Source organism: Ammospiza caudacuta, chromosome 28 (assembly GCF_027887145.1).
Source record: "Ammospiza caudacuta isolate bAmmCau1 chromosome 28, bAmmCau1.pri, whole genome shotgun sequence".
NCBI lineage: Eukaryota > Metazoa > Chordata > Aves > Passeriformes > Passerellidae > Ammospiza > Ammospiza caudacuta.
Genome location: NC_080620.1, coordinates 5,981,489 through 6,005,448, shown reverse-complemented (window position 1 = coordinate 6,005,448; position 23,960 = coordinate 5,981,489). Strand labels below are relative to the sequence as shown.

The 23,960-nt window shown below is 52.1% G+C and overlaps 1 protein-coding gene across 1 annotated transcript in view; it reads right to left on the bottom strand.

The window, feature by feature from the left end:
- CRTC1 (CREB regulated transcription coactivator 1) overlaps positions 1–13,888 on the bottom strand; it is a 45,008-nt gene extending 31,120 nt beyond the window's left edge. The window contains exon 1 of the mRNA XM_058820961.1: positions 13,763–13,888. Coding sequence (XP_058676944.1) covers positions 13,763–13,888 — 126 coding nt within the window. The remainder of the gene's footprint in view (positions 1–13,762) is intronic.
- Positions 13,889–23,960: the final 10,072 nt, after the last annotated feature.

Genomic DNA, 23,960 nt, shown 5'->3' with positions numbered 1-23,960 from the left:
TTAAAAATTAGTATTATGAAATCTAACAACAGCAATATTTTCACCTCAGCAAGCACCTGCAGTATGTAAATAATGGAGTTTATCTGCAATGCCCCGATAAACGAGGGAAATAAATCTCATGGTGCAAAGGCACATGTTTGAAATTGTCTATAGAGCACCTCAGAGAAAGGAAAAGGTGTGATAACAGCAAACCACAGCTCCAATCTGTGATAACACACCCTGATCCTCTAGGAAAGGGCTTGAGAGCCAGGAGATAAAACATATCTGCAACTCCAGCGAGGTGAGCAGGCTGCTGTCAGCTGGGAGATAAAAAGGGGCTCAGAAATCCCAACCAGAGCCCGTGTGAGCACAAAGAGCCCCTGCAGCTGCTGAAAAACCCCTCAGAATTCAGGCAGAACTGCAAATCTGTGCTCTGACAGAGAGGGAGGGGATGGAGAGAGTTCTGGGATCACCTGAGAGAGGCATTCCCACCCTCTGGATTTGGGATCCAAACTGGGGTTTTTGGGAATAACCAACATTTCAGGGATATGAGGAGGAGGGAACAGGTCCAGAGGCCGCTCCCTGGCTCTCCCACCCTCTGGATTTGGGACCCAAACTGGGGTTTTTGGGAATAATCACCATTTCATGGCCATGAGGAGGAGGGAACAGGTCCAGAGGCAGCTCCCTGGCTCTCCCAGCCCCGTCTGCCAGCCCATGCCTGGCTGTGCCTGGGCTCACGCTCAGAAGAGGCAGATTTCCACAGTCACCCATTTCCTGCATTTCCAGCCCTGCTCCAAGAGCAGCAGAGGCTCCAGAGGCGCAGCTGTTCCTCCCAGGAAGGAGGGGAGAGGAAATGAAGGCTGCAGTTGAGAGGAAAGGGATAATCCACAGCGAGAGCAGCTGCTCTGCTGCCTCCACGGGGACCTCAGGGATTCCAGCAGCAGCTTGGAACAAAATGTTTTGCAACAGTTGGGGGGGTGGTTTGAATGTTCTGGGTGGTTTTGGTGTCATGAAAGTGAAGGTCTGAAGGCTGGCTTGGACACAGGAGTGAGGACAAGCCCAGCAAAAGTTTCCCTTGCTGCCTGTGCCAGTCCCTGCTGGGCTCCCGAGGACCCTGGTGTCCTGGAGAGATGGATTTTGCAGGGGATGGGACAAAAGCAAAGCCAAAACAGGAAGCCAAATGTCTACTAGAAACAAGTGAAAATTGCCCCGAAAAGCTGCAGACACATGGGCTGAACTGGCTGTGACCCCAGCCCGTGGAACTGCTACATCATTGTTTACTCCTCCACAGCACAACTGTCACTGCAGCCACCTCAAGGATTTGTTCCATGATCCCATCGCCGTGGCAGGACACAAACACGGCTCAGGCCAAGCCAGCGCAGCCAGGAAGAACAAAAATGCAGGAAAAGGCAAAAAAAAAAAGCATTTTTGTTGCCTTTTTGGGTTCTTTTTTTTTGAAGGGAAGGAAGCTGTTGTAATATCTTGGAATTTAGCAGCCACAAAAGAGCAGCAGTTTTGTTTCTGCCACTGAGACACTTCCCAAGCAACTCCTTCCTCAGGCCAGCCTTGATTTTCAGGGATTTTAACTTCCACCCCTATGCACTAAAACACCCAAATTTTCTCCAAAACTTCAAAAATGAACAACAAAACGGGAGGTGACACCTCCAAGGACCAGGAGCAAAGGGTTGTGCTGCTGCCTGGAACTGTTCCAGCTCCCACCAGCTCAGCAAGAGCAAAGGGGAAGCAAAATCCTCCTCCTGCATCTCCTGGAATGAAACAGGAGCTCCATGGAAAAACAAACTGCGGTTCAGAAAAAGGGGTTTGCACTGGGAGAGCAATAAAAACAAACTGGGGTTCAGAAAAAGGGGTTTGCACTGGGAGAGCAATAAAACCTGCAGGCACAGGGAAGGGCAGAGCCAGGCAGCTGACTTGGGACTTTGTAAATGGGATTATTTTGAAGGTTACCTGATAGCATTGCTTCAATCCTGCTCTTCCAGTGGCTTCCCAGGAAAATCCTGAGGGCTCAAAGGCTGCAACACCTGCAGGAGGCCCCTGCAGCTGCTGAGAAACCTCTCAGAATTAAGGCAGAACTGCAAATTCCGTGCTCTGACAGAGGAGAGGGAGGTGATGGACTGAATTCTTCTCTCCAGTCTGGGATAACTGAGCAAGGCATTCCCACCCTCTGGATTTGGGGCTAAAACCACTCTTTTTTTTTTTTTTTTCAGCCTAAAATTAATTTCTCACAGGAAAGTCTGAGTTGAAAAGGACCCATGAATTTATCACAGAAATGCTGAATTCAAAGGGACCCATCGGGATCAAGCCCAGCTCCTGGCCATGCACAGGACACCCCAAGAATCCCAAATCAGAACTGCAATCCCAATAATCTCCTGCTAAGAGCATTAGAGTCCAGCCCAATAAATTGCATTGATGAGAGCTGAGCTGTTATTGATCAGCAGAGCAGGAATCAGCTGAGCCCTGGCCCAGCCCCAGCTCTGCACTTTTAGCACTCCAAGAGAGCCAATTATTACTCATGAGTTCATGTTTTCTTCACCTTCCTGTTGAAGAGATTATTTAAGACCTCAAATCACTTAACTGGATTGTTTTGTCCTCTCATGAGTCATCTCCAAATTCCAAGGCCCCATCAGGTTCTCCTCCAGGAGCTGCAGCAGCTCCTCAGCTTGCTGAGCTGTAAAACCGTGAGGAAAGGGGCTGGAAAATGAGCCAGGCTCCCAGCTCTGCCCCAGCTGCCTCCTGCAATTCCTGTCAGAGCGCAAAGATCTCACAGCCCAACACTATTTACAGCCCCCAAAACCCACAGCGCACTCAAATCAGGATTTTTTAAAGAATTTTTTGTTTTACAAGAAAAAGACAATTTTTTTTCCACAAGAAAAATATGTTATTCCTTGTGAACCCAAAGGAAGAGGAGGGAAGAGAGGAGGTAACAGCACTTAATGCTGTGATTATTTTTTATTCTTTATTTCTTTTCTAATTTCTGGACAGTAAAACCAGAGAAAAACTGCCTTTTTCTCCCCAAAATGAATGAATATAAATCACTGGGTGGTCGAGGGCAAAGACTCATTAGGAGCACACCTTGCAGGATTTAAAGAAACAAACAAACCCATCACAATGAGAATGAAACTCAACGCACGGGCTGTGACTCGGTGTTTAAAAAACACTTTGCTATTTCTGGTGAACAAAGGTTTACTGTTTAAAACTTCACAGTCACAACTGAGCAGCAAAAACAGGATACAGCAAAGTGGAGCCTTAAAATAGTGACTGTTCTTGTGAGTGGGGCTCTATGGGCGGGCAGGGAGCCAAGCACAGCTCCAGAGGGGCACCAGAGCCATGGCAGAGCCGTGCACACACAGCACAGACCCTGGCAGCTCCAGAGGGGCACCAGAGCCATGGCAGAGCGTGCACACACAGCACAGACCCTGGCAGCTCCAGCGGGCACCAGAGCCATGGCAGAGCCGTGCACACACAGCACAGACCCTGGCAGCTCCAGAGGGGCACCAGAGCCATGGCAGGGCCTGCACACACAGCACAGACCCTGGCAGCTCCAGCGGGCACCAGAGCCATGGCAGAGCTGTGCACACACAGCACAGACCCTGGCAGCTCCAGCGGGCACCAAAGCCATGGCAGAGCTGTGCACACACAGCACAGACCCTGGCAGCTCCAGCGGGCACCAGAGCCATGGCAGAGCCTGCACACACAGCACAGACCCTGGCAGCTCCAGCTGGCACTAGAGCCATGGCAGAGCCTGCACACACAGCACAGACCCTGGCAGCTCCAGCGGGCACCAGAGCCATGGCAGAGCCTGCACACACAGCACAGACCCTGGCAGCTCCAGCGGGCACCAGAGCCATGGCAGAGCTGTGCACACACAGCACAGACCCTGGCAGCTCCAGAGGGGCACCAGAGCCATGGCAGAGCTGTGCACACACAGCACAGACCCTGGCAGCTCCAGAGGGGCACCAGAGCCATGGCAGAGCTGTGCACACACAGCACAGACCCTGGCAGCTCCAGTGGGCACCAGAGCCATGGCAGAGCCTGCACACACAGCACAGACCCTGGCAGCTCCCACCTGCCCTTCCCTGCACCACAGGCAGGCATGGATAGTGCTGAGAATCCAGCAGAAAGCAGAGCAGCTCCTTTAGTGCTGGATATCCAGAATTCCTTTTGGTTGTACACTCGAAATCCTGTTTGTTTTTGTGAGGGTTATTAGCTGACAATGAATGGTGCAGAGAACTGGGAGCAAGGATCACTTTGTCTTCGTTATCATCAAACTTTGGGCACTCGGTGACTTGTGGAGAGCAAACCCAAAAGCCAACCCCAAAACCCAACCCCAAAAAGCAGAGACAGCCCTACCCCACGCAGCTGAGGTGCTACACAGCACTGATTACTACAAACCAACCTAAAAATTAATTTCTCACACAAAAGGCTGAGTTAAAAGGGACCTTCTTTTCTTAAAGCAAATATTCCTTCTGAGCGGGGATCTGATGGAGAAACAATCGTCCAGCTCCACTAAAAAGCTCCTCAACCATCCCCATTCCTCTATTGAAATGCCTCAGAAAAGCTGAAATAAAAGCAGAGATGCCCTCATTAAGTAAGATGAAAATAGCTTTTATGTTCCATTTTTTATTTTTAGCTAAAGAATGAAAATTCAGTTATGTAACCCTACAAGTTTCGTAAATTAGGAGCCAGGCAGGGCATGTTTGTACTCTTTGGGGTTCAGGGCCACCTCACCCTGCCCTCAGATGGCCAAAAACTACAGAAAATTGTTTGTGGCTTGAAAGTGTGGCATCAGCCAACCATTCAGGTATCAAAAATATCCCAAACATCATCAGAGTCCAAATCCTTCGAATGCAAAAGGCTCATTCAGCACCAGCATCTCCCTGAACCAGAGGCAAATCTAATTACAGGGAGAAGGTCAATCAGACATCTGAATCTGAGCTGGCTGCTGGAAACTTTGCAATATTTAAGATATTAAATAAATATTAAATCAGATATTCTCTATCCCTCTTGCTGCCAACAATACAATCTGCACTGAGCCTGCAAGGAACCAAGAAGTGAGGGTGTGAAACAATCCCTGCCTGCCCCTCTCCCACAGAGGTTCTTCATTCCTTTAATCCAGCTTACAGATGTTGAAATCCCACTCTGAGGCTCCAGAGCTGGAGAAATCTCCTGCACAAGGCCCCATCCTGTCACCAACAACTGCTCCTCTGTCTGAGGTGGGGTGGGAGCTATCACCATCTGCCTGCAGGTTCGTGTATTTGGGATATCAGCTGCAATTCCCTCCCCTCCGAGACCTCAGCCGTCCAAGGAAAATCATATTGGCATAAACAGTAATAGCTGGGTACCAACATGAACTGCAAATTCATCTGCCAGAGCTGCAGTGTGCAGTTTACACATCTCACTGCTCTGGAGTGCTAAGTAACCAGAGTGAGAGCAGCAGTGAGCAGCTCAGCAGGGACAGCACACAGGAGATTCCCCATCACCAGGAAAAGAGAGAGCACAGAGGAGATTCCCCATCACCTGGAAAAGAGAGAGCACAGAGGAGATTTCCCATCACCTGGAAAAGGGAGAGCACACAGGAGATTCCCCATCACCTGGAAAAGGGAGAGCACACAGGAGATTCCCCATCACCAGGAAAAGGGAGAGCACAGAGGAGATTTCCCATCACCAGGAAAAGGGAGAGCACAGAGGAGATTTCCCAATCATCAGGAAAAGGGAGAGCACAGAGGAGATTTCCCAATCATCAGGAAAAGGGAGAGCACAGAGGAGATTTCCCATCACCAGGAAAAGGGAGAGAGCACAGAGGAGATTTCCAATCATCAGGAAAAGAGAGAGAGCACAGAGGAGATTTCCCATCACCAGGAAAAGGGAGAGCACAGAGGAGATTCCCAATCATCAGGAAAAGAGAGAGCACAGAGATTTCCCATCACCAGGAAAAGGGAGAGCACAGAGGAGATTTCCCATCATCAGGAAAAGGGAGAGCACACAGGAGATTTCCCATCATCAGGAAAAGAGAGAGCACAGAGATTTCCCATCACCAGGAAAAGGGAGAGCACAGAGGAGATTTCCCATCATCAGGAAAAGGGAGAGCACAGAGGAGATTTCCCATCACCAGGAAAAGTGAGAGCACAGAGGAGATTTCCCATCACCTGGAAAAGGGAGAGAGCACAGAGGAGATTTCCCATCATCAGGAAAAGAGAGAGCAGGCAAGGAGGGGAAAGACACTTGCAGAAAATCTGCCTGTGAGCAGAGACCTGAAGCCAGGGCTGGGGAATTCTGGCTGCAGCCTCAAGCTGCAGCACTTCAGCCTCCCCCAGTTCATTATTGAAGAGCTGCTTATTGTGGGTGTGTGGTGTTGTTGTTTGATTGCAAAGGATTGTTCTGCTACGAGGGGAAGAATTTTCAATTCCTGAGAAATAATGTGCAAAACAAGGCTGTTATCAACACTTGGTTACAACTTTATAAATTATGAAGTCCCAAGGAGATCAGGCCAAAACATAAAACATGAAATGATCAAGAGGGGCTGCTCAGTGCTCACAAACACTGCTGGAGATACTCAGAGATCCTCATTCCTGGATTCCACTTCAACACCACAAAATGCAAATCATCTCAAACAAATCAGAGCAACATTTGAAATATTAACTCCAGAGATGCTGCTAATACAGACTCACACCCAGCTGCCCCCCTCGAGCTCAGGAATTCCAGGATGGTTTGGCTTGGAAGGGACATTGAGGACCCAGGGACAATTCCCACCACCCCAGGGATAGCACCACAGCCTTTGGGAGCACATTTGTTTCACAGAATGGGAGGAGTTGAGACCAAAAGAGAAAAAAGTGAAGCAGCAGCAAGGTCACAGCTGGTCACTGCCACAAAATGAACCCTGGTCCCAAAATCCCACCTGATTTGGAATTTGCTGCTGTTCACTGCCCTACTCCAACCCCTCACTACAAAACAGCAGGGCAGAATTGCAGCCAGCACAACCAGGAATGGTTCTAACCCAGAAAACCCTATTTCCTTCACTTTTTCCTTTCCAAGATACAGCCTTGTATTTGCTGGAAAGTGCCTTGAAGCCTACTTGAGTTTCAGAGCTTCATTAGGCACAGAAATATCGATGCCAGAGTGGAACAGAGCATTAGGGAGCGATCGATGTGGCGGGGCCATGGCCCAAACTGCCCTTGCACTGCTCAAGAAAATGTTCCCTTGCAATCACAGATGGATAATGGGGAACACACACAAATATTTAGCCTTGAATACATTTTGGTTAAATCCCTATTGATCATTTTTGAGAGGATGTCTGGTTTTTGCCAAATTACTGTTTGATTACCACTCCAGTGCTCGATAACACTCGGTAATGTCACAGAATCCCAGACAGGTTTGGGTTGGAAGGACCTTAAACCATCAAATTCCACCCTGTGCCAGGGGCAGGGACACCTTCCACTACCCCAGGGTGCTGCAAGCCCCCGGCCTGGACACTTCCAGGGATGGGAAATCCACAGTTTACTGTGAGTGACCCCTGCCAGGGCCTCCCCACCCTCACGGCGAGGGATTTCTTACACAGTGCAGGAATCTGGGTTAAAACCCCCCCAGAAGGCCCAAACCCATGGGTTGGGTTTAATCTGCTCCATCCCTGCTGCAGCCACACGTGGCCACGCTGGATGAACACAGGAGGGAAAAGTCTCACTGAAATGTGCCCGGTGCTGCTGCCCCAGCACAGCCAGGGCTTTGATATTCCTGAAGTGCAGGAAGGGCTGCTCAACCAAAATCAATGGCATTGATAAATTGATTATAAAATGGGGAACAGAGTGTCAGTGAGAGGAGCAGGGGGATTTCAATAAACGTTGTTTCTGAGATAGTCAGCAATATAAAATTGCAGTTTACTTGATAAGATTTGATAAGAACCAATCTGATGGAGAAACCCAAGAACAATAAAAATGTTCCCAAGGCCACGTCCCCACCCAGCCACAGCCACACTCTGGGGTTTTGTGTTCCCGGCCCTGGGGCTTCCCCTCCTTCTCCTCTGTGCTGGGAGGAACAGCTCCTTTCTGTCCCACCTCACAGGTCCTGAGGATAGCTCACCCAGGCCACACTGCTGCTGAAATCACTTTCCAATAGCAAACACTCCTGAAGATGCCTTCGAGCACAGTTCCTGGGGCTGTTTTGGGGGTGGTGTTTCACTCACACAGAGATCTCCCTTCAGCCCTGGCCAGCACAGAGCTCAGATAACTCAGCACCAGCCCCTCCTGTCCCCAGGCTTTGGCACCTCTGGCACTTCCACAGTCACAGCCGCAACTCCAAGGCTGCACCACAAGTTTCAATTTCTGACTGCTGAACCCAGAGATTCAGTACCCACACCTCCCCTTTTCAGGGTAACCACAGGCTCAGCTCCCCTCTGCAGCTTGTCTGGAGGGGAAAACCCCAAATCAACCCCAAGGAACTGGAAGAACTGACTGTGCCTCACCTTGAGAACAAACTCCCTTCCTAAACGAGCACCTTCTATAAATGCAAATTACCACCCAGAGCTGATGCTAAATAAAACCCAAGCGCAGCAGCCGGAGCGAGTCCCACATGTTCACCCTGAGAATTACAACCAAACACCCGAAATGCAGCAGTTGTACAATCCAGCCTCACGTGCTCCCAGAGCCTTCCCAGCCTTGCTGCATCTTTAACACCCAGGGATTTGCCCACTGCACACAGAGTGACTCTGTCCAGCAGCAGCTGTGCTGTGTGGGAGTGATGGGACAATCAGGAAAAAAGTCACTGTCTCCTTAAAAAAAAAAAAAAATAAAAATCTACCAAAAGCTGAAGCAAGCCTGCCCTACTCAGCGCAGTTTCCCAGGATGGCACAGCAGAGCTCTCTGTGTTTACCTTGGACAGCTCAGGCAGGCTGAGGGAAGCCAAGGGTTGCACAAGAACAGAGATTCTTTGTGCCCTGGCAGGTCCCTCTGCTCTCACCCTCTGATTTACAAACATTCCTTCAAAGAATGGGGGGCCCTGCTGGCTCAGGCTGCCTGTGATGGTGCCACAGCCCGAGGTGGTGGCACCTGAGGCACCTCAGGGGCTGCAAAGTCCCTGCTCAGCTTGGGGCCCTGTCCCAGGACAAGGGAACGGCCTGGAGCTGGCCAGCAGCAGGAACTCCTGCAAGGAAAGGGTGCCCGGGACAGCAGGAATTCCTGCAAGGAAAGGGTGCCCAGGACAGCAGGAATTCCTGCAAGGAAAGGGTGCCCGGGACAGCAGGAATTCCTGCAAGGAAAGGGTGCCCGGGACAGCAGGAATTCCTGCAAGGAAAGGGTGCCCAGGACAGCAGGAATTCCTGCAAGGAAAGGGTGCCCAGGACAGCAGGAACTCCTGCAAGGAAAGGGTGCCCAGGACAGCAGGAACTCCTGCAAGGAAAGGGTGCCCAGGACAAGGGAACTCCTGCAAGGAAAGGGTGCCCAGGACAGCAGGAACTCCTGCAAGGAAAGGGTGCCCAGGACAGCAGGAATTCCTGCAAGGAAAGGGTGCCCAGGACAAGGGAACTCCTGCAAGGAAAGGGTGCCCAGGACAGCAGGAACTCCTGCAAGGAAAGGGTGCCCGGGACAGCAGGAATTCCTGCAAGGAAACAGTGCCAGGCACCGCAGGGGCTGCCCAGGGGGCTGCAGGTGGCACAAGCTGATGTGCCAATGAGGTTGAGTTTTCCAACCTCAGTGATCCTGGGGCTCATCAGAGAAGGGAATTCAGCAGTGGGTGAGACCAGGTGAAATCCAAAGCACTCATTTCTTGGTCTGGAAATGTGCAAACTCAGGGTGCAAACCGTGCGAAAGTTAATGAAGGAAAAAAACACCCCTAGAGCTTGGAGAATTCCCATTGGTGTTTGAGAGAAAACTCACTTTTAAGCTGAGCTGCCAGCTGCAAGCATCAATCTCGGTGCTAGGAGGGCTCAGTCCTGGTTTTGATGCATTTCTTTAATATCTCTCAGACATTCAAAACCACTCTTACGTCATCAGGAATTTCTTTTGTATCACATTATTTAATAAAAACCTGCTGAAGACATCAGGGACCACTGCAGCTCTGTATCATCATCATCATCATCAGTGCTTCTCATTTTTCAAAGCAGATTAGCATTCCTGATTTAACTAAGCTTTTAAATACTGTTTTGCATATTATCTGCATCCAGCGCTGAGCTGGGGATGTACAAAGAGACATTTTGATCTCCTCTACAGGAACCAGAAAACCACTGAGTGCCTCAGTTTTGAGTACAAATTTTGTGGCAGGGGGGTGTGTGTGGGTTTTACACACACTCCATCACAAACTGCAGGGTTTTACTTCATTTTTATTTCAAAAAAAAAATCAAATCTATGCTATTACAACATATTCCACTTGACAAAATTAAACTACAACAGGATTTTGCATTAAAATTAGCCAGGTTTAAAATACAAACACGAACTTTTCACTTCACATGGTTGTCAGGAACTCAACAAAAGCCATGCAGAACTTTGGATAACACCTAAAAAAACACAAGCAAAGGGTGATGGAAACTTGCACAGAGTCTCCAAACGTCACCATTAAGCTGGGTTTGATTCCCTGGGTTTGCTCCAGGGCAGGTGGGGCTGGGTGACAGCACCCACTGGCAGCTTTCTGGAGTTTGGGGGGGTCTTTTTTCCAAGGGAAGACTGCAAGGCCCATCAGAGGGAGCTCAAACACAGCTCTGGCTGAAAGCCCTCAAAATTATGTGACTTTAAGTGAATATTAAAATAAAATAAAAGCAATCCTGGAAACTTGAGAAGATCTCCAACAAGAACAACCCTTAAAATGCAGGTCACAAATTGGCTTTAAAAATCTTACATTTTTTACCATTTCAACAGTCACATCTTGGAGGGCTCAGCAGTATCTGCAGTTAATTTTTTGGTTAATTACAATTTGAAAGGGCAGCAACAACCTTGGATGAGTAAATAGCTGCATCAAAGCATCCCTGGGCTGAGAAATTGAGACAGGCCCTGGTAAACAAGCCCAGAAATCAGTGCAGTCCTGAAACTCCAAAAAAATTAAAAAAGGGAAGGAGGAGAGCCACAAACAAAACACAGGAGTCAATGTCACAGAAAAAAAAAACGCCAACTCCCCCTCTGCTGTCCTCACCCACTTTGTTACCAAGGGACTGGCAGCAAGCTCTGCATTCTGAGCACCAAGGTCCCACTCACAGACAATTAAGCAGCTCCAGAGCTCGCACGGAGCACCCACCTCCGCTGCGCGCAAGGTCTGCGCCTCAGCAGGGCTGCACCGCCAGGAACGCGCCGTGCCACACAGCTGCAGCCAGCCCTGCTGCCCCTCAGCCTGGCACACCGCTGCTGGGCACACTGCAGCTCCCCAGGAACACACACACCGTGCCACACAGCTGCAGCCAGCCCTGCTGCCCCTCAGCCTGGCACACCGCTGCTGGGCACACTGCAGCTCCCCAGGAATGCACTGTGCCACACAGCTGCAGGAGCCCTGCTGCCCCTCAGCCTGGCACACCGCTGCTGGGCACACTGCAGCTCCCACACAGCTGCAGCCAGCCCTGCTGCCCCTCAGCCTGGCACACCGCTGCTGGGCACACTGCAGCTCCCCAGGAACACACACACCGTGCCACACAGCTGCAGGAGCCCTGCTGCCCCTCAGCCCGGGACAGCACTGCTGGGCACACTGCAGCTCCCACACAGCTGCAGCCAGCCCTGCTGCCCCTCAGCCTGGCACACCGCTGCTGGGCACACTGCAGCTCCCCCGGTGATTCCTGGGCTTGTCTTTGCAGGAGGGATCAGAAGGTAAACACCCCACGCGGGTGCCATACCGTAAATAGGTGGAAGGTGATGGTGGAAGTTCAGAATTTCTGCCTCTGCTCCGAGCAGTAACCAACAATAAAGCAGACAAGATGGTAAACATTGCAAAAAGACAATTACTAATAATGAAAAGGCAACAGAAATGTTGGGCTGCTTCCACCAACTGAGTAAGGCGTTTTCAAACTGACAGCAACGTGCTGCCTGCCAAATGAAAATGAGAGCAAACAGCAAAGTTGTGCTTAACCCCTTTTTGCTCTTATGCTGCATTTTAAACCCCGATGAAATCATGGAATTTGCAAGAAAAAGTCTACAAAGGAGACATTTTCCTCAGCTCTCTGGTCAGTGTTTCCATCACTTCAGTACCCAAAATGCTCACAAAAGTTATTCATCTTGGGTTCTCTCCTCAAAACCCGGTTCTTGAAAGCGTGGTGGGTTTCCAAGAGCAAAACCTGGGCTAGGAGCACTCGGATTTGGGAGAAAAGTAAACTCAGGAGAAATGAACCTGGATTCTGACTCCTGCAGAAGGTGAGAGCCCAGCGTGTGAGTTAACTGAAGGACAACCTGTAACTGCAGATTGCAAGGAGTCCCTCAGGAGCACCCAGCTCTGGAGCAGCAGCAAGGACTGAGCATTGAAGGCAGAAGCCCGGGATCCTGAGCCACACAGGATGATTCCAGGGACTAAAACACCTCCAAATTATCCTCACTCTGGTGCCAGCTAACTGCAGCAGGAACATCCAGCATCCAGGTGAGCGTGAGCTCCAGCCCCACACCTCCCCAGGCAGGTGCCTTTCCTTTCCATCCAACCAGCAGCACCACCAATTCAAAACAAATATTTACCCTCTCCTGACAGAGGAATAAAAGGGAACCTTTTCCTGCAAATCCAACCGTGCCTTCTGTTGTTCTTGCAAAGCTTCCGCCGCAAACAGGCTCGTAAATTTTCTTGAAACAGTTAAAAACAAAACACTGACACGAGCAGGTGAGACGGGAACAGAACAGCCCCGACATCCCCGAATCTGGACCAGGAAAGGCATCTCGTGCCCGGAAAGCGCATTGGTTACGCCGGGAATTTCTGCTGATGGGCTTTGCAGAGACATCACCAGCCAAGGGAGGCTTTGGAAGTGCAGCAATTTGCACCTACGACAACCGGAGCGTAACGGGAACAACACCGGCCCCGGCGAGGCCGGCAGCTCCCGCTGCACAGCCGGACAGCGGGGGATGCTCGGGGGGCTCTGAGGGACCCCGGCCCGCGGCTCAGAGCCAGGAGCCCACGGCACACTCCGGCCGAGGAACCGCGACACCTGCTAGGAGCTGCGGGCGAGGCACAGCCCCGGCCTGTGCCGGGAGCCGGGCATCCCTCCCGGCGGGGACGGAGAACCGGGAACCCCTCAGGGCCGGAGGAAGCGGGATCCCCTCAGGGCCGGAGGAACCGGGATCCCCTCAGGGCCGGGCCCGTCCCGGGCTGATGCAACTGGCATCTCCCCTCAGACACCGGCAGAGCATCCGGGATCCCCCTCCCTCCGCCCCGGGGCCTGTCCCGGTGTGAGGAACCGGGACCCCCCTCAGCCCCCTGGCAGGGACACGGGGGTGCCCCCGCCGCAGCCCGGCCCGGCACAGCCCCCTCCCCGCCGGGCCCGCTCCGGCCGTGCCGTGATGCCGCTGCCCCGACCCTCCGGCGGGCGGCACCGGGGCCTCCCCCGCGGCAGGTGCCGGTCTCCGGAGGATGCCGCGGGCCCCGTGGGCCCCGGTGGGCGGCGCGGGCCGGGCCCGGTGCCGCTAAACCGGGGGTGGGGGGGAACGGGGGGGCTGAGGGGGCCTCTTCCCCCCGCCCGCGGGCGCCGCCCGCCCCCGCCAGGGGGCGCTGCCCGCCCCGCCCGCCGCGCGCCGCCGCTGCCCCCGGCCCGAGGGGCTCCGCGGGGGGGGCGCCGCCCCTCGCAGCCCCCCCGCCCGCCTCAGCCGGGGGCGGCGGCAACGAGGCTCACCCGGTGCGCGCGGGTCAGGCTCAGGTCCTTCATGACCTCCTCGAAGGCCGCCGTCTCCTCCGCCTGCTTCTGGTTGTGCAGCGCGATCTTCTCGCTGAATTTCCGCGGGTTGTTCGAGGCCGCCATCTTCCCCCGTCCGCATCCCCCTCCCCGCGGCCGAGGGGGGGCGACGCGCATGCGCCGGCGCAGGGAGGGGGGGCGGCCGCAGGGCGCCTGCGCGGCGGCGGCGGCGGGGCGGGAGGGGGCGGTGAGGGGGCGGAGGTTGCGCATGCGCGGGGCCGGGCGCGCGCGGGAGGGACGGCGCGGGCGGGGGCGCGCGCGCGTGCGCGGGGCCGGGGCTTCCCCCGGGGCGGGGGCGCGCGCGGGGCCCGCACCGGACCCGGACCCGATCCTGTCCCGATCCTGTCCCGGTCCTGGTCCTGTCCCGGACCCGATCCTGTCCCGGTCCTGTCCCGGTCCTGGACCCGGACCCGATCCTGTCCCGATCCTGTCCCGGTCCTGGTCCTGTCCCGGACCCGATCCTGTCCCGGTCCTGTCCCGGTCCTGGACCCGGACCCGATCCTGTCCCGATCCTGGTCCTGTCCCGGTCCTGGTCCTGTCCCGGACCCGATCCTGGTCCGATCCTGTCCCGGTCCTGGTCCTGTCCCGGACCCGATCCTGTCCTGGTCCTGTCCCGGTCCTGGTCCTGTCCCGGACCCGATCCTGGTCCGATCCTGTCCCGGTCCTGGTCCTGTCCCGGACCCGATCCTGGTCCGATCCTGTCCCGGTCCTGGTCCTGTCCCGGACCCGATCCTGTCCCGGACCCGATCCTGGTCCCGGTCCTGTCCCGGTCCTGGTCCGATCCTGTCCCGATCCTGGTCCCGGTCCTGGTCCGGTCCTGGTCCTGTCCCGGTCCTGTCCCGGTCCTGGTCCTGTCCCGGTCCTGGTCCTGTCCCCCATCCCAATCCCTGTCCCCGATCCTCATTCCTGTCCCTGTCCCCATTCCTGTCCCGATCCTCGTTCCTATCCCCATCCCTGCCTCTGCCACGGTCCCTGTTCCTGTCCCCATCCCTGTCCCCCATCCGAGTCCCTGCCCTTATTCTTGTGTCTGTCCTAATCCCGATCCTGGACCTTGTTCCTGCCCTGATCCCTGTCCCCATCCCTGTCCCAGTCCCTGTCTATTCCCGTCCCAATCCCCGTTCCTGCCCCTCTCCTTGTCCCTGTTCCCTTCTCTCTTCCATCCCTGTCCCCCTGTCCCTGTCCCGTGGTGGCCGCTCAGTCTCCTGCTGGAAAATCGACTTTACTGATGCTCCCACTTCACTGAAATAAGGGAAACCCGGGAGGTGCCCGAATGATTTATCAGGATTTCATGCAAGAATCACCTGTAACCAAAAACCCACCCTGAGTTCTCCACGCTTTGATTTATTTGCTTTTAATCCCTACCGAGTGAAAATGGGGCTCTGCCTCGCAGGTGAGGGACAGAGCAGAGCTGGGGTTCGCGCCGGGATGTGAACCGGAGCCGGGAATAATTCACCGTTCTCCCTCGGGTCCCTTTGTCATGCCGGGGGTCGGTGCCAGCCTCGGGCAGGGGCATCAGGAGCAGGAGGACCCCGGCCGGATGAAAAGCTGAGCGCTAATTACCGTTAAAGAGAGAGAATGGATTGACCGGCGGAAGGTGGGGCGTTAATTAATAAAGAGTCCGGTGATTTCTAGCCGGGGAGCTGCGATTTCTTTGTTTGCTAAAATCACTCGCAGTGTGGAGGTTTGGAACTCCTCGGGCTCGATTTGTGGAAAACTCCTGCAGGAAAAGCTGTGCAGAATGAACTCCTTCCTAAACCTGTCCTGGTCACTTATTCAGCACTTTTTCAGTCACTTTCACACTGATTTGGTCACTGATTTTGCCTTTATTCGGTCACTTTCACACTGATTTGGTCACTTATTTAGCCCTTTTTCAGTCAGTTTCACACTGATTTGGTCACTGATTTAGCCTTTATTCGGTCACTTTAACAGTGATTTTGGTCACCCATTTAGCACTTTTTCAGTCACTTTAGCACTTATTCAGGCCTTTTTCAGTCACTTTCACACTGATTTGGTCGCTTATTCAGCACTCATTCAGTCACTTTATTTGGTCACTTTTTCAGCCCTTTTTCGGTCACTTTCACACTGATTTGGTCGCTTATTTAGCACTTTTTTGGTCACTTTAACACTGATTTGGTCACTTATGCAGCACTCCTTCAGTCACTTTATTTGGTCACTTTTTCAGCCCTTTTTCGGTCACTTTAACACTGATTTGGTCACTTATGCAGCACTCCTTCAGTCACTTTATTTGGTCACTTTTTCAGCCCTTTTTCGGTCCCTTTCACACTGATTTGGTCGCTTATTTAGCACTTTTTTGGTCACTTTAACACTGATTTGGTCACTTATTCAGCACTCCTTCAGTCACTTTATTTGGTCACTTCTCCAGCCCTTTTCGGTCCCTTTCACACCGATTTGGTCGCTTATTTAGCACTTTTTTGGTCACTTTAACACTGATTTGGTCACTTATTCAGCACTCCTTCAGTCACTTTATTTGGTCACTTCTCCAGCCCTTTTCGGTCCCTTTCACAGCGATTTCTCAGCGTTTCCCACCCGGTCCCGCTGCTGGATGCTCAGCGCCCGCTCCGGGCTCGGCTCAGCCCCAAAGCCGCGTCCTGCCCTGAATCCCCGCTGCCAGCCCGCGCTCGGCACCTCCGGCAGAGCCGCGATCCCGCTCGGGGCGCTCCCCAGACCGGGCAGGACCAGCCCGGCTGGCAGATGCTGCTGCGAGCCCTTCCTGGCCGTTCCCTCCAGGAATAAACACCATTTATTTCCCCTGAAACCCCGCTGGCTGCGTGCACCAACGGCACACGAGCCGCGGAATTGGCCTGCCGCGCTAAAAGCGCATCAATCACCGAGATTTACCGGGGAGATACCGATTATCCACATGGTTTTCGCTCCGGGAGCGGGACAATGGGCCATAATGGGCGCAGTTGTCCTGGATTTCATCCCGAGGTGCTGATATCAAACATCTCCAGCCCCAGCTGCCACTCTGCCTCTGCTCCAGCTCCAAAATGAAGTGTTTGAGATGGAGCTTGATAAATTCTCCTCTTTGGGAGAGATGGGATCTCCACGGAACGCAGATGGAGGCGAGGGGAGGGGGCTGCGGCTTCCTCCCCTAAAAACCTCCCTCAATTCTCATTGTTTCCCCGTGCAGCTTTATCAGATCGAATTCCAGCGTGAACCTGGGGCTGCTTCCTGAAAATACCCGCGTTTGCAGCACAAACTTCTCCAGTTCGGGGCTCCAGGCACTCAGAGCCGCGGGTTTTGGGGTGGCTCTGCCCCTGCAGGTCCAGGTGAGGGCAGGGAGAGGCTCTGGGGAGGGCCAGGTCTCCTCCTGTCCCCAGGGAATTGTGCATTCCTTGGACAGGACCGAGGGCCATTTGTGCCTCCTGCCTCACCTGGAGCACATCTGGGGCCATCTCTGGGGCCCTTCTCATCTGAATGGCCCCATCTCACCTGAACTGAATGGGTCCGTCTCACCTGAACTGAATGGGTCCGTCTCACCTCACCTAAAATGTCCCTTCTCACGTGAACTAAACTGATCCATCTCACCTGAACTGCTCCTTCTCACCTCACCTGAATGGCTCTATCTCACCTGAACTGAACTGTCCCATCTGACCTGAATGGCTTCACCTCTCCTGAACTGCCCCCTGTCCCCAGAACGCCCCTCTGGGACCCCCCACTCCTCCTCCCAGCCGTGTTTGGGCAGCGATTTTGGGATCTGAGGCTCCGGAGCGCTCACAGAGCCCCCAGAGCTGCCAGAAACGCTCCTCCAGGACAGGTGAGGAGCTGCTGCTGCTTTGCTGCTTTTCCCTCTTTTCCCGCTGGGTTCCATCCTCCAGAACGCCCTGCAGACAAACCCAAAATTCACACAAAAGCTCACAAAAAATTCACCCAAAATTCACACAAAGGCTTTCCCAGGAAGGTGTGAGGGACTCAGCACCAGGACAGCTGAGCTTGTGCTGTGATCCTCACGTGAGCTGACTGCTTTCTTTTCTTTTCTTTTCTTTTCTTTTCTTTTCTTTTCTTTTCTTTTCTTTTCTTTTCTTTTCTTTTCTTTTCTTTTCTTTTCTTTTCTTTTCTTTTCTTTTCTTTTCTTTTCCCTGCAGACACAAAGATTTGGATCTTTCACACTTCCTACTTAACGTCGCTGTTGACATTCCCATTATCCTCGGAGAAGAAAATCCTCAGAGTCCCCAGTTGTTTTGAACGGGACTCCAAACCCTGCTTGGAGTAGGAAAACATTCTCTTGTTTCACTTGGAGCTGGTGATAATTTATTTAATTCGAGATTTCCTTGTTTTCAGAGGGCAAACAAAAGCACCTGGAGCACTCTCCCCTTGGAGAGCCCCCAAATTCACTCACACAGAAGGCTGGCTCATCCCTGCATTATTCCCTCCAATCTTTGGGAACTTCCAGGGATGGAGCAGCCACAGCTGCAATGGGAATTCCGTCCCAGCACCTCCCCACCCTCCCAGAGAAATTTCTTCCCAAAATCCCACCTGGATCCCCCTCTGACCCCCCGGCACTCAGGGTGACACACAGAGGGCACCTCTGCCCATGCAGGGGTTAATCCTCCCTTTTTCCACGGGGAAAATTCAGATTTTCTCCCTCAGAAACCCCAAGTCCAGGCTTTTGGCAGCTTTTGGCAGCCTCCCCTCACGTGCAAACCCCAAATCCTGCAAAAAGGAAGAGCCCAGGCACGTTACCTGCACCCCAGGGCGACCTTGCTCATGAAATTCAAACATTCCTGAGCAATCCAGCTGGAAATGCAGCTGCAGCCTCCCTGGAGGGGCTGAGTGCCAGCACTGATCTGCCAGGGACTCCCTCTGCACCCTCAAACCCCACAGCAGAGAGGGGAAGCAGAACTTTGCATTCACAGCTAAATAATTGCCAGCTCTGTGGGCAGGCCCAGATCAGCAGCCTGCTTACAAACATCGTTTACCCATATGGAAAACAACTTTCAGTGCAGTTTGCAAAGTGCTGGGGCCCAGATGATCGAAAAATAAAATTTAAAAAAGGATGAAATACGTGAAAGGATCCATTCTGCTCGAGGTGCTCCTGATGTGGTGCGAGCCCTGGGACTTCAAAGGCTCCAGCTGGGCTGAGGGGCAGCCAGCACAGGCTGGGCCGGTGGCCTGCACAAACAACCCCAAAAAAAGGAGATTTTCATTTCTTAAGAAGCCACATAAACCAGTGTGAGCTAATTACAGGGGCCTGGGTGTGAAAGAGCAACTGCAAAGCCTCGGGGACCCGGCCAAAGGCTTTGATTTCCCTCTCCAGCTTGTAAAACCCTCTGAGAAGTTTTGCCCTGGCAGCGTTTCTGCTTGCAGAGATCCCAGAGTTGGTGTGGGATGGATGAAAATCATCTGGGGGCAACTTCCACCAGCCCAGGCTGCTCCGAGCCCCTCCGGCCTGGCCTGGACACGCAGGATGGGAACCGTCACCCTCCTCTTCCTCCTGAGCCCTTTCCTGGAGCTCTGAGGCCGATTTTGGGACAGGGGTTTGGGTGCAGCTCCAGCAGCAGCTGTTTCCCAGCAGAAAATCCCATTTTGGGCTCATTTTCTGGTGTTGGAGCAGTCAGAAACGTCCCTGCCCCACAAATTAAAGCTGGAGCTCCTCCCTGGAGCTGAGCTATCAAGCAGAGAAGCGCCAAAAAGAAAAGACGCCTGTTCCTGGAGCTCAGAGAGGAGCTGGGAAGGAGAAAATGAGAGAAAACAAAAGTTGTGCAGGCTGTGGGATGCTGCTGAGCCCACTCAGCATCAGCATCAGCATCAGCATCAGCATGCAGAGCTGACTCTGCTCACAGCACCTGGGGGGAATGGCTGGGGGATACTCCTGTGCTCCCAAATATTTATTCCTGTGCTCCCAAATATTTATTCCTGTGCTCCCAGATATTTATTCCTGTGCTCCCAGATATTCACTCCTGTGCTCCCAGGATGTCACCCTGATGTTTGCTGAAAAATCCTTCACCAGGAGTTCTCCTGGTGAGATGAGAAGCTTCAGCTTCTCCACATTTTGCTCCTTTGGAATGAGATTTGGACAATTGTTTACCCAGCATGTGAATTGTTTTTAATTAATGGCCAATCCCACCCAGCTGTGTCAGACTGAGTCTGTCATGGGTTTTTGTTATCACTCTTGTCTAAACTTCTGATGTCTCCTGTCTCTTTCTTTAGTATAGTTTTAGTATATAATTTTCTTTTAACATAAAATAATATATTATAAATATAATAATAAAATGCAATATTATATACATTATACATATTATATATTATTACATATTTTATATATTATATATATTTATTATATCGATATTTTATAGAAATATATTATATTATATTATATTATATTATTGTGTTATAATGCATAATGCATAATTATATAAATATATTATTATGTGTTATGTAATATTAATTTTAATATATTCTATAATAATATATGTAATTATATATAATTATATTATATACCATATATATATAATATAATATACAACATATATATAAAGCAATAAAATAAATCAGCCTTCTGAGAACCTGGAGCCAAATTCTCATTTCTCACCTCGTCCCGGGGACCCCAACACCACCACACCAATTATTAACCCCACAGGTGGAAGGCAGGGGAGCTTGGAGGGCCAGAGCATCCAGCTGAGCTCCCTGTCCTGCCCTGCCAGCACCCCAGCCTGTGAATTCCTGCAGCCACATCCCCTTCTCCTGCTCCTCCAGCCTCCCGTGATGAAATCCCATTCACTTGTGCGAGCAACGGGAAGATTTATTGTAAATAAAGTTCTGCACATTACACAACTGGCTAAAAATCATAATTAGAGCTGCACTGGGGAACATGTTTTATTTATCCTGACAGCAGTCTGGCTCCAATGATCCTGCCGTGATGAATGTCCCGCAAGTTTGTGGAGTTTCAGCAGCTCCAGCCCTTATCACAGGGCTGGGAGGGGGAATTTCTGCCTGGGTTTGATGTGGCTCCCACAGCAGCATCCACACCAGCACCAGGCTGGCCGGGAGCTGCTGGCAGCGCCTTGCTTCTGTCTGAACCAAAGACATTGACATTTTCCACGGCTGCTCGAACCCTGCGGGGCCGCGGCCACGCCGGAGCGAATTACGGGGCTGGGGGGAAGGGGCACAGGGGCTGGGGGCAGCCGGGGGCTCGGTGACACCCACAGTGGGATGCAGACACCCCCATCCCTCCTCTCCGCACCCTGCCAGGGCTCCCAGCGCTGCCCGCACGGCTTCAAGCACGATTTCAGGCCCATAAAACGTGAGAGGAGACAGGAACGATTACCCCAGGCCCGAGAGGAGCCTCTGGAGGACACGGGGCTCTGTGCTGACGATGCTCCGGCTTCTCCTGCTCCCCATCTGCTCAGGGGCATTTCCAGATTCACCCAATTCACCCCCAGCGTTTTTATGGCTGCCCCGAGGCCCATAAATGGCTCTGAGTGCAATCAAACATTTATCTGGCTTTGCTCGTTCCTCGGGAAAAGAGGAGCCCAATCCACCTCCCTTCCATGTGGGACATCCTGGGAGGTGTTTCCACACAGTCCCATCTGTATTTATGGGGAAATCCTCCTGAAATCTCAATTACTGAATGCACCAAAAGCACCAAACCCATTTACTGTCAGAGTATCAGAGAGGCTGTGCCCAGCCCAGAGCCACAACTCCATCCCCTGCACAGGGGTCAAGCAAAATTTATAATCCAAAATATTTATGGTCCACAAATATTTGAGCCTCTGCTAAATTTAGAGTGGCCAGAAGATTTCCAGCTCTTTTGATGAGAAATAATTATTTACTCTGCTATAAAAAGAACATTCCAGCACCAAAGAGCTGCAGTGCTCTGATCCAGAGACCTCCAGACTCTTTCCCAGCTCCTGCTCTGGAAACTGGAAGGAACAGGAATGGCAATGCCAGGCTGGCTTTGCTTCATGGCAGGCAACTGTTTAATAAATAGAATTGCAGAAGGGCTTTGTGCATCCTCCTGTCTGCAAACAACATTTCCAACAGGAAGGAATACCTGGGTTAGGTTTATTTTTGTAAGGCTGTCCTTAAAAGTGAGACCAAACAGGCTTTTCCCTGTTTTCCAAGGATTCTCCTCTTTCCCCCCAGCACACACACACCTACCTGAGAAGCCTGAAGGGAAAAATAAAATAAATAAAGTTTGGTTTCCTCGGGAAGGGATTCCAGAGATGGGCTCCACATGTATCCCTGGAATGGGAACCACAGCTGCACATCCAGAAAAACTCAGGGGTTACAGAGCACCCAAACCACGTACTGCTGCCCCAGGAATCAGGGGACAGTTCAAGTAAAACAGGAACATTTAAGTGCTGCAGAATCGTGGAATTCCAGAGTGGCTGGGGTTGGGAGGGACCCTGAGCCCACCCAGTGCCACCCCTGCCATGGGGACATTTCCCACTGTCCCCAGTGCCCAGCCTGGCCCTGGGCACTGCCAGGGATCAGGGGCAGCCCCAGCTGCTCTGGGCACCTGTGCCAGGGCCTGCCCACCCTGCCAGGGAAGGATTTACCCCAAATACCCACCTGAACCCCTCTGTCACTCTGGATGAAGGAACAACACCCTCAGAGAGGGATTGAGCAGATCCCGCACACAGGAAAGGAGGAACACCTCCACTGTTCCCCACCTGAAAAATTCCATTTTCATACACATGTGGAACCGTTCAACAAGGAAAATCCGTTCCTTTGGAGCTGTGAAGCTTGCAGTGAGCTCCAGCTCATCCTCTCAGCACCTCCCGTCTCTGCCAAGCCCATCCCGGGCGTTTCTGGCGGCCAGGCCGGGCCAAAGGAGCAGAGAAAAGGAGCCAGGGAAGAGCCTGAGAGCCCTCCAAGTGCAGCATTCCACACTGCAACACGTCCTTTTCATCCATTCAGTACTGCAAACCAGCACACGGAGAGGAACAGGGGAAATTCTGCATGGATTTATCTGGAATTCAGATTGCCAGCACCCTCCATCCCACCCAGAGGTGCTCTGATCCCCTGGATTCCAGAAAAATCCCTGAGCTGTGGAGCTCATGCTTCACACAGACCCCTCCAGGACTCGCCAGCACACCAGACACAACGAGTTGTCACTAAAGGTTGCAGCCCAGGATTTATTTCAGAGCAGAATGCAACAGCTTCTCCACAAAAGGAGACCGCGTGCATCCAAATCAAGCTGACACAGATACAAAACAAAGCCCTTGGAAACAGAATTCCTGATAAAAGCAGAGGTTTTTGCAATTCATTCGTCAAATTAAATAAGGAAAATGGCTTGGAGGAGAGGAAAGTTCAGGAAGTGTTCTGTGCAGTGAAGATTTTACAAAAATGGCAGAGCCATCACAAACCAACCCATTAATTGAAAATACCACCACAACAACAAAAGCACATTCCACCGGGGCTCCCATCGTCTGGGGATGCCAAGCAGCTCATCCACGTGGCAGGGAAGAAAACCTTGCAGCTGCTGAGGGAGTAGCACCCACCTCCTTTACTGGAGGAAGAGTTGGGAAAGGTGAAAACCCTGACCCAGAATCTGCGGGAGCTCTTGGCTTCACTGACTGCAGAGCTCTTATTGCCAGGACAGCCAAATTTTTGGCACTTCTAAACCCAAATAATCATGCTGTTTATATATAATCAAGCTTTCACCATGGCTTTAGTGCTGCAAACCCTGCACGCCCCAATTAAGGGAGAATTTCTGCACTAGAGGAGCTGGAGGGGCTGAGGAACTGCAGCGTGATCCGAGCAGTGAAGACGAGAGGTGTGCAGGGATAAATATTCCCTTTTTCAGGAAGGGGAAATAAAAGGAAAAGTCACCTTTGAAAAACAGGGATCTGCCTTCCCAATCCAAGCACCTGAGCTCCTGTAGCTCCCACTGTCCTTTTATTGCTTCTGGAGGTCAGTGTGTTACACAGGTTTTGGTTTTGTTTTGTTTTTTTTGTTTGCTAAAAAACCAACAAAGCGTCGCACGATGATTTTTTTATTTTTGGAGCTATTGATAAAAAACCCTCACCTGATCTCTTGGAAACAAGACTCCAGTGCTGAGTGACTCCTGAGCTGCCAATGTTTGCAGTGCATTAAAAATACGAAAAGTTGGCAAAACGCTCCCCCCGCCACAAAAATGGCTGAGAGAGGAGAGAAAAGCTTTTCCCAGCTG